Genomic DNA, 10,274 nt, shown 5'->3' on the forward strand with positions numbered 1-10,274 from the left:
CATGTAAAAGGGAACGCCAACGGAAAGCCTGCTGAATGTTTGTTATTACCTCAGGCTCTGCTCTTAATAACTGTATTGTTGTAAAGCTATCATTGAGTTCTTCCAATATTTAGAAATTCACTTGCATTGCACATCCACTAGATGTCCACCATTCGCTATCTGTTGTAAAATTTAGCCTACCTGCCCAGGTATCTGATAACTTACTGTTGATCATTTCGTGGTGCTTGTGTGCGTGGTCCCAAGGGCATCACAATCGAATTTGCAACTTTTATTATTCTGTATACTTTGCGAGGAATTTTATAACACAGCATGTATGTTGAAAATAATGAATTGCTGTACCTTCAGAATCCGTTGTTACATTTCTACTGGATGCTGATGTAGCCGATGTGTATCGGTGAAACTCACTCCTCAGGTATGTAACAGGCCACCCGCGTCAATGAATAGCTAGCTTTTCGTTGGCGTAGTTGGTAGTGGTGGCGCTTGGGAAGTTCGAACCCAGTGCGGGACGATTTGCCCGATACCTCTGACGGAGCTTGCAAGATCACGTCTGTTACACTGATACAGTTCAATAGGATTTTCAGACTTTGAAGGCAGTTCGGTTGCCTCATCTGCGGTGTGGCTGGAGCAGCAGTGAAAGTGAACGCGCAGCTGTCAACCGCTGCAATCAGGTATTGATGCGAGTTTATCATTCACCTTCCTTGCCATTATCCTCTTGTTAGTTGACAATAGTCTTTTTTTTGAGGGGACAAATTATTATGGACCATTAGTTTGCACCGTAGTCAGCAAGCGTAATACATAACAGTATGGCGAAAAAGAGTTTGTTATCCAAAAAGTCTCTCAAGAGTATGTTTTCTAAGAGCGAGGCGAACTTGGAGTCTGCGGATACGCGTATTTTTGAAGAAACGGTTGACGTGGAGAAAAAGAAAACAGTGTCTACTAATAAGTCTTTAAAAGCATTTTTTTCTAAAAGTGATATCAAACTCAATGAATCTGCCGAGTATGAGGATCGATACGGCGGAGGAAAAACTTCAAAATTCAAGAAAAAGACAAAGAACAACAAAACAGTCAAACGAGGCCTACACGAAAACGACATCAGGTATATTCACTTCACATTTCGATATTCCATGTCCATGTATGCATAGTAGCCTATCATGTTACTATTGACTTGCAGTATCTGAGACATCCTCCATGTGTGATATTTAACTCTCAGCACGTGTAGTATTTTGTTCACATCACATTAAATAACTGCCAGTGGTTTACAAAGCGGTATACGCTACTGCCAGGGCAGGTTATTGTCAATGCTTTTACGGCCTCGAAACCTGTAGTTGAAGGCCTGAAGACATCCAAGATTGTGCCATAAGCGGTAGCTTCCACTTTATCTGGGAACCATCCATCATTGACCTTAAGATTGTTATTGACAAACGTTAATTCTCCATCATACCTGTGGGCAGACATGGGATTTGGCCAACAAGAGGGGATTCTTGTGTTGACATCACTACTGAGCCTCTATTATGGGATGTCCCCTGAGCTCTGACCCTCACATCACTAATGCCTTTGCTGTATATGTGTAAGAAGAACTTTAATTTAATTTAATGTAACAAGCGTTTGTCAACAATAATATGTTTTGCTGAAGAATGTACAAATAAACAGCATGAACTCTGACCATTATTGCCATGCCCGGATCACAGTCAGGTGAGCTCTCTTGTCCTGGTCTGTTAATCACAGACCAGGGCAAGTCATGCGGTTTACGGCTCAGGGTTACAGCGTTCGACATCTGTGTGGGTGTTGGCACAAAACCACAAATGTGTCTCATTGTGTTTACACAGCATCGTACTCTCAACTGCAGGTCAAGCATTCAAATCCGGGACAAACATCACTTCAAGTGTCAACATCTTAGTTATACAAGCAGACCCTAACTGGTTGATTGTTGGAGTGGAGGCACAGGGAGTGTGTTCATTGGAGGGTGCGTCCATGACAGGTTATTTAGAGAAGGCTGTTAGGTGTACTTTGAGACAGTTGGTTCGTACTGCTGCTACTATTACAGTATTGCTTTGTTTTTCTCGTGATATTTCACTTGCTATTGGTTCTTTATGTGAATCATGAACTTTTTGGTTATATGCCTTCCAACATGTGCAAAGTACATAATTTAACTTGTGAGAACACCCAAAAGTCTACAGTAAGTATATGATTTCTGTGTATAGAGTAGCTTGTTAAATACCATGTAATCATCATCATATTATCTGGTAGTCCACCAAGGATAGGCAATAACCTGATAGAAAAAGTTTGACACGCTCATCAACAAAGGGCTCTAACGTGACGAATGTCACAAGACACTCTCTCCTCCCTCCCTCTTCCCTTTTTCCAGTGTATCATATCTAAGTCCTCCTGGCCATCGTCTTAGAAACGCTGACAGAAGAACATGGGATTCATGAAGTTGATCTAGCCTCTGCTTTCCAACGTAGTACTCCATTCAACTTGTTGAGAAGACCAAGCAGTCTGTATCAATGGTTTAGATGTATGAAAGTGAGTGTGTTAATCAATCACAATCTGAACAACAGGCTCTTATATGATAATGTCACAAGAGACGCTCTTCTCCCCACCTCCCTCCCTTCTTCCAGTGGATTCGATCTGAGTTCCTTTGGCCATCCTCCCAGGGAGAATTTGGGCGAGGGTTTCGGTATCTGACATCCACAAGCTCTTGTGCTGTAGCTCAGCGAAGAACCTGCAACTCCACATGCCTTTTGTACAGCATCACTGTGAAACTACTGGCCGTCTAATATAAACAGACACACACACACACAGGCACGCACACACACACATGCAGATATTGTGTGCCCCCCAAGTCCTGGCAGAAAACGACCACACTTCAATTCTCCATGCTTCACAAAACAAAGTACAATCCTGAAATATATATATTCTTTGCAGAGTATGTCTCATTGAATAATTTGGATGTGAAAACTGGACGGTTTGGCAGCTGCTCCTGAACAGGCATGTTGAACTGCATCCAGGCTCTGGTGTTTGTATGAGGCTAATAAGCCCACACAGGAAAGGCATTGTCCTTCTGTGACTGTACACCCATACACACACGTGCAGACGCATGCACACACACAAACACACACTGCCAGGCAGGGGGATGCGGCCTGTCCACATGCCTGAGTTGAAAACAGTGCTTCTGAAGGATGTAAAACAGTGTTTGTCTTTCTAACTGATGGTAGATGGACTGACTGGTTGACAGGCGATTCTGAATCCTACAGAGAAAAGGGTTATGGTGTTTTTTGTGTGTGTGAGAGAGTCTATGAAAACTGCTGAATGTGCCTGATTTGATAACAAGTCCCACACACCTCTGTACAAGTGCAGTAATCTCCTGCTATTTAATTATATCGGAATTTTCCACGCTACACCCCCCTGAGGTAAAAACCCTGATCTTCCTCCCCCATCCTGCTAGCTTCAGCAGGCTGTGCCTTACACCTGCCTCCCTGAAGCCCATCCACACAGACCCAAGCTTGTTCGCTGGACCAGTATGTACTTTTCCCTCCATTGCAGTAAAGAGATGCATTTGCAGGTTGTCATCTACCTGCTGTTCTTCTCGTCTGTTGAGGAGAGGAAAGAGATGGCTACAAAGAGGCTATTGTGGCACTCCCTCGGAAAGCTCCTCCACGGTGACTGGTTCTTCATGATGAAGTCAATGTTTGCAGACTCACCTGTTTTAGCAACACACTGGCAGTGTCATTCTTTTCTGAGTTTCTCAAGCGAGTGCCAATGACAGTGTGTCACCAATGACATTATCTGGACACTGGAAAAGTGCTCCATGAGGAAATGTTTTGGGTTATTAATAATAATGTAACGTGATTATATATAGAAACACTATATATCACTATATATTTCAGATTCTGTCCATGGATGTTAAACATCACAACAGAAACAAGTTGGGGATGGGTGTTACAGTAGCTCTGTGTTAGAGTATTTGACTACAGCCAGAAAAGTTGCAGGTTCAAATCCGCCTTGCGCAGTTTCTGTGGTTAAAAGCACCTGCTAAATGAATACATGATTAGATTTTCTGGTGTTAGATTATTAAAGTTTGAGCAGTAGTAATAAGACTTCAAAGACTAATCAGAGCTGTAACAGTTTAATTACTGAGTACATACTACTAGGCACCAGATGTTCTCTTGAACATTTGTCTACTGAGCGTGTTTACCTTTTCTTAGTATTGATCCAGTGATACTGCGGCAGGCTTAAGAAATAATTTTACAGCACAGGCTAAAGTGTTTTATCAGTTGGTATCAATTTATAACATTGTAGACATTTGGATCCTTTTATTCAAGGATAAAAAGTTCCCCCATCAATAAAACTGGTGTGTAGACTGATTTAAAAAAAGAATATTATATTAAATCCTGTTAGCTGGTGGTGTCCTACTAACTTCATGTTCCTGTGTTGTGTTGCGTTGCGGTGTGTTGTGGTGTGTTCCCTCCAGTGGTGCGGAGGCTCAGGGACTGGGCGAGGCCAGGGTCCAAGACATGTCGCCCAGCGTCAGTAGGCATGACGAGAGGACCTTCCTCTACGGCACCGCCCCCAGGGCAAAGGTCAGTTAGGACACAGAGCTCACAAAGGTCCTTGACCCCTGTGCATTTTCTCTTTTACTGTACTATCCACCACAGATTTTCAAGTGTTGCTTTGTGGCCGATGTCTGACATGTTTTCTCTCCATGAGACCAGTAATAATGTGTTCATGTTTTTGCTTGTCATATGATATTCTGTGTGCATTTGAATGGTGTTGGGAAGTGTGTTAAACATGACAGAGGGAGAGTAACTGGGAAGGCCCCGCCCCCTTGCAGCCTCTCAGACCTGCTGGGACACGAATCTCATTTACTTTCATATCACAGAGAGCATGTGCCCATCTAACGGTTTAGCAGTAATTGCAGTCCTCTGTAATGTCATGTTCTCCTCCTGGCCCTCTGGCATTGTCTCTGCGTGACACACACATACACACACAAGACCATCAAAGAGACACACATATTCACTCACACAAGCACACAAAAAAAACAGACCCTGACACACTCGACGAAGACGAACACACACGTCTCTCCTTAACGCTACAAAAACACGCTATTGCCACTAGAGGGAGCAACAACCCAGGACAGCTGGGGATGAGCACATCCATTCTAGATATCAGAGGGATCCGGAGTCCTGGTCAAGACTAAATATCATCATTTTGATTACATACTTTTAGTAGCGTATGTATATTTGATAGGTTTCAGAATGGTTGTTTCCTGATGATAATCACACTGGTCTGATTGCGCTGCTGCGTGATTACGCACACTGTCTTGTGGACATGCGTGTGTGTGTGTGAGTGCATGCATGTCTACCCGCAGTCTCCCCTGCACTGAACACACAGTACAAACCCTCTAGGCGACTATAACCGTGTGCTTTACATGCACGCTTGAGCTTGTAAGTACTTCAAATGTCACCCTGTGTGTTAAAGAGCATGTGAAAACCACTACAGACATTAAGGTCAGGGCTGATAGGTGTTGACTTGGCCCAACTCCATTTCTCACATCTCCGTGCTCGCGGTGGCTGAGTCCACACAGCTGCCTCTGAGGGGGCTTTGTTGGGGACGACAGCTCTTGTTTTCACCCCGTGGCGTCAGGCGGCAGCTGGTGGCTCTGGTGCTACCGGCCTGCCTCACACGTCAACACAAAGTCCAGTCTGTCAACACAAAGTGGATCTGGAAGATGGACTTAGAACCTGAGGCTGTACACAGTGTGTGTGGACGTGAGGTGTGTTTATGTGTGTATTTGTACCTGCGTGCGTGTGCCTCTGGCAACGACAAACTTCCGCCAGCAAGGCCCAACAATGCATTCTTTCGTTTGTCAACATCTCCTCCTCAGATTCCAGGCCTATTGTCGTCACTATGTTTCATGCTCACCGCTGGCACTCATTTCACTCATCACTGCCATAGGAATTTCCCTCGATGCCGCACCCCGATTGAAATCTGACAGGTGGCCTTGACTGACAGCTCGGTGTTCCATCCTGTACTTTCATCCGGGCTGTCCTTTACACGTCTTATCAGACAACAGATCGGCACCAATGAATAGCAGCATCTTATCTGCACTGGCCAGATTGATTCCACTCCCATCCTCGGCCGTCATCATCAAAATGTATGTCTTACTGATGCTCCTTTCCCTTCCCTTTGTCCTCTCCTCCTCTTTGGTCTGAGATAACAGAGCTATCCTACGGTGACGATCATCTCTTAACACATGGCCCGAGTCACTTGTTGTCGGCCAGACTGCACAACTTACTTCACAAACTGATGTTAGGCGTCAAGGAAGAAGATAAATCCAGACGCGTGTTGGGAACATATGTGAATCTAATGTCCATCCACAACCGTTCTCCCATCTGCATGTGGTTTGAAACCACGGCAGGGTGCATTGGGGTGAGGGGAGGTAAAGGAGGAATGTGGATTGGCATTGCTCAAGGCTAAAGGGTGGAGTATATAGTGCTGTGCAAGCCTAGGAATGAAGGACGGGTGGCTCCCTGGACAGGACTCAATGATGCGTGGAGATGTGTACATTAGAGCAGGCACTGACAGCTCTGTACAGCCCTGCTCTGTACATGCCTCTCATGCCGATCTTTCACTGGCACTGAAGCTTGGCGCTGTTCCAGAAACCAGGGTCCCAATAATTAGGAATGCCAAACATGGGTATTAAAGTTGAGTATTTTAAATGACAGGGGTCTGATAGGGTCATGGCAGGGAGAGCCAGAGCACAAGTTCAGTGTGTGTCCACGGTGTATTTTTACAACAAAAGTTGAACTTATGGAGTTGATTTCTGGGTCATGTGTTTTATATTATATAAATTTATATATATATATATATATATATATATATATCTTTGTCCTATTCCCATGTTTTTCTTTCTGTCTCTCTCACAATTTTTCTCTCTCTCTCTCTCTCTCTCTCTCTCTCTCTCTCTCTCTCTCTCTCTCTCTCTCTCTCTCTCTCTCTCTCTCTCTCTCTCTCTCTCTCTCTCTCTCTCTCTCTCTCCTTCATACCAGGCTGAAGACCTCAGTGTCTCCGAGCTGGACCTCCATAAGCATAGAAAGTTTGGCACCTTCACCTTTGGACTGTTGAAGAGGAAGAAGAAGAGTAGGGGACTATCCCAAAGCACCACAGAGCTTCATGGTCCAGAGGTCAAAGGGCAAGAAGAAGAGGAAGAGGAACCTTTGGATCTAGACACCCGCACATTTTTCAGTACCGTCAATCCGTTGCCACTTGACAACCAATCACTGGCCATGGACTTCCTGAGTGATAGCCCAGATATGAGCACAGTGGACAAAATGATGCGAAGAGCACCAATAGCCACCATGCCCGAGTTTGAGTGGGAGGAGCCTATTGACGTTCAGAGAGATGTTTCTGACCATGACACAGACAGCGACCCTCACAGTATCAATATGGAAGCCAAAGGTCCTTTTTATTTAACGCCTCCCAACATCCCACCCAGCCTGCCTCCAACTGCAGTTGGTGCCACAGAGAAAGGAGTGGCTTTCTCAGTCCCCCCTCTCAACAGCCTGGCCCTTGTGATTTGTGACATCCCTCTGAAAGATGCTCAGCCAGAACCTGTCCACTTAGTTACTGAAGCCTCTAGTGCTGCCTTCCCCATTGATCAACCTGAGACTGCTGCCTTATTCTCAACCAATGACCACTCCGTCCCTGAACCTGTCACCTCCCTGTCTGCCAAAGTTATCTCTGTTCCTGAAACTCCCCCTTCCATCACCAATTACATCTTTGTTCCTGAAACTCTCCCTTCCATCTCCACCAATTACATCTCTGTTCCTGAAACTCTCCCTTCCATCTCCACCAATTACATCTCTGTTCCTGAAACTCTCCCTTCCATCTCCACCAATCAAAGCTCTGTTCCTGAAATTCTCAGCTCCACATCCACAAATGATAGCTCTGTCCCTAAAACTCTCCCTTCTATCTCAACCAATCAAAGCTCTGTTCCTGAAACTCTCCATTCCATCTCCACCAATGATGTATGTGTCCCTAAAATTCACTCTTCCATCTCCACCAATTACATCTCTGTTCCTGAAACTCTCCCTTCCATCTTCACCAATCAAAGCTCTGTTCCTGAAACTCTCACCTCCACATCCACAAATGATAGCTCTGTCCCTGAAACTCTCCCTTCTATCTCCACCAATCAAAGCTCTGTTCCTGAAACTCTCCCTTCCATCTCCACCAATCAAAGCTCTGTTCTTGAAACTCTCACTTCCACATCCACAAATGATAGCTCTGTCCCTGAAACTCTCCCTTCCATCTCCACCAATGACATCTCTGTTCCTGAAACTCTCACCTCCACATCCACAAATGACAGCTCTTTTCTGTATGACTCCCTGTTTCCAGGAAGCTTTGCCTTTGCTGTCTCAGACCCCTATCCTGCAAAGGACATCTCTGAAACGAGCTTTGTCTCTGCCTGTCAACACCGATCCACCTTGTGCCTCTGTTTTACCAGAACCAGACAGATTAATAAGCTCCATCATAACCGAATCAGACACACCAATCAACTGTTTTAGAACTGAAACAGACAAACCAGTCAACTCGTTTGTAACCAAAACAGGTGAACCAATCCAGTTGGCTGTAACTGAAACTGAGCCTCACACTGTCACAATGTGCCAACACTTTGACGCCGAGGTCGGTGACATAACACATTCTACTATACTTCCATCTGTTACCACATCCTCTGTCCATAACATAGAGGTGCCTGACTGTGCTGCTTCAAATATCGAAGGCAGCTTCACTGTTAATGAACCTACCGGCACTAATACAGAGATCACTGTTTCAGATAGCGGCCCTTGTAGCATCTATGGTTCACTCTACGTCTCACTGTTCCCTGAAGGCTTCTCCTCCACGTCTGACCACAGCTCATCTGTCAACTCTACTCAGACGTTTGACCCATCAAACTTCCCTATAAACGCTTCACCTTCCAAGATGGCCGTCTGTCACACAGAGACAGGTGTTCCTGTTCATGAAACAGACACCCCTCATACTCACAGCGAGATCCCTATTTCTAGACCTGATCCCAACACATCCAACCCAGACTTGGATGAACGACTCCATACAGCTATCTCTGGACTCGACCAACCAGCCCAGCTGAGCAACCTGGCCCCAACCGTTCTCAGAGAAGATGTTCTAACCCCCCTCTCCCCCACCACAGTTTCCTCTGAGAACGTTCCTCATGAGAATAATAACCCAGCTGGACCTCAGCCAGACATGACCTCCACGACGGGCTCTGTTCCTCCTCTTCTCCCAGAGTCTGGTGTTCCATCAGAGCTGGCTGTACCTCAGGTTCTTCCAGAGACTCTCCCCCTCACTTCTCCAGGTGCAGTCAGTAAGGACCACTCTTCCATTCCCAAGGCAGAGGAAGGGGTCAGTAGTCCCCCCCAGGAACGGTCCACGGTCTCCAACACGGACGACCGTCCTGGCACTTTTATGAATCTGGACGTTCCCTGCACAGAGGCTGAGACAATGGCTGCTAGCAGTGGTCCGGATACGGTTGAGACTATGGCTGTTAGGAGTGGTGAAGATGTTGTTGAGATTACAGTTTCTAGGAGTGCTCAGGATGTGGTTGATATAATGGCTGCTGGGAGTGGTGAAGCTGTGTTTGAGATTGTGGTTGCTGGGAGTGATCCAAACGAAGTTCAAATGACGACAACCGAGAATGGTGAAGATGTGTTTGAGACATCACCTACTCATAGACAAGAGGCAATGGTGACAACAGAAAGTGGTCTCGGAGTGGCCGAGTCCAAGACCTGTGAGGAGAGAGAGGAGGGGAGGACGGAGGGGGAGAGTAGTGCCAGACAGATGCAGGAGTATCTAACCCTGGATGTAGAAGATACCAAAAGGGTGAGGAGGAGTGTCTTCCCTGAGGACATTGATACAGAGAGGCTGATGGGGACAGGGGAGAGAGGAACGACAGAAGAATGGTCCCAAATTGAAGAGGTGGAACAGAAGGGGGAGGAAGAAGTACTACTGGTTCCACTGGTTCAGCATGTGCTTGGTCTTAAGGAATGTGAGTGGGCCCCACCCTTTCTTGAGAAGGACAAAGGACGAAAGGGAAACCTGAACATGCTCACACACACCCTCACACACACTTTACTGAGTGCGGAACCCTGCGCTAGCACATATACGCATCCTCCTGGCCTGTCACCGCTAGAGGAGGAGGAGAAAAGTCAGTGGGCGCTGAGAATGTACAACAGATAATCTCTGGTAACACACAGATAGAA

At 45.9% G+C, this 10,274-nt stretch overlaps 1 protein-coding gene across 1 annotated transcript; it reads left to right on the top strand.

Moving 5' to 3' along the window:
* The first annotated feature begins 541 nt into the window (after positions 1–541).
* Positions 542–9,145, top strand: LOC134006958 (uncharacterized). Its single transcript, XM_062446069.1, has 4 exons — positions 542–1,096; positions 4,472–4,580; positions 7,050–7,437; positions 9,063–9,145. The coding sequence occupies exons 1-4, from the start codon at positions 804–806 to the stop codon at positions 9,143–9,145; spliced, it is 873 nt and encodes a 290-aa protein (XP_062302053.1). The 5' UTR covers positions 542–803.
* Positions 9,146–10,274: the final 1,129 nt, after the last annotated feature.

This window comes from Osmerus eperlanus, chromosome 20 (assembly GCF_963692335.1).
Source record: "Osmerus eperlanus chromosome 20, fOsmEpe2.1, whole genome shotgun sequence".
NCBI classification, from domain to species: Eukaryota; Metazoa; Chordata; class Actinopteri; order Osmeriformes; family Osmeridae; genus Osmerus; species Osmerus eperlanus.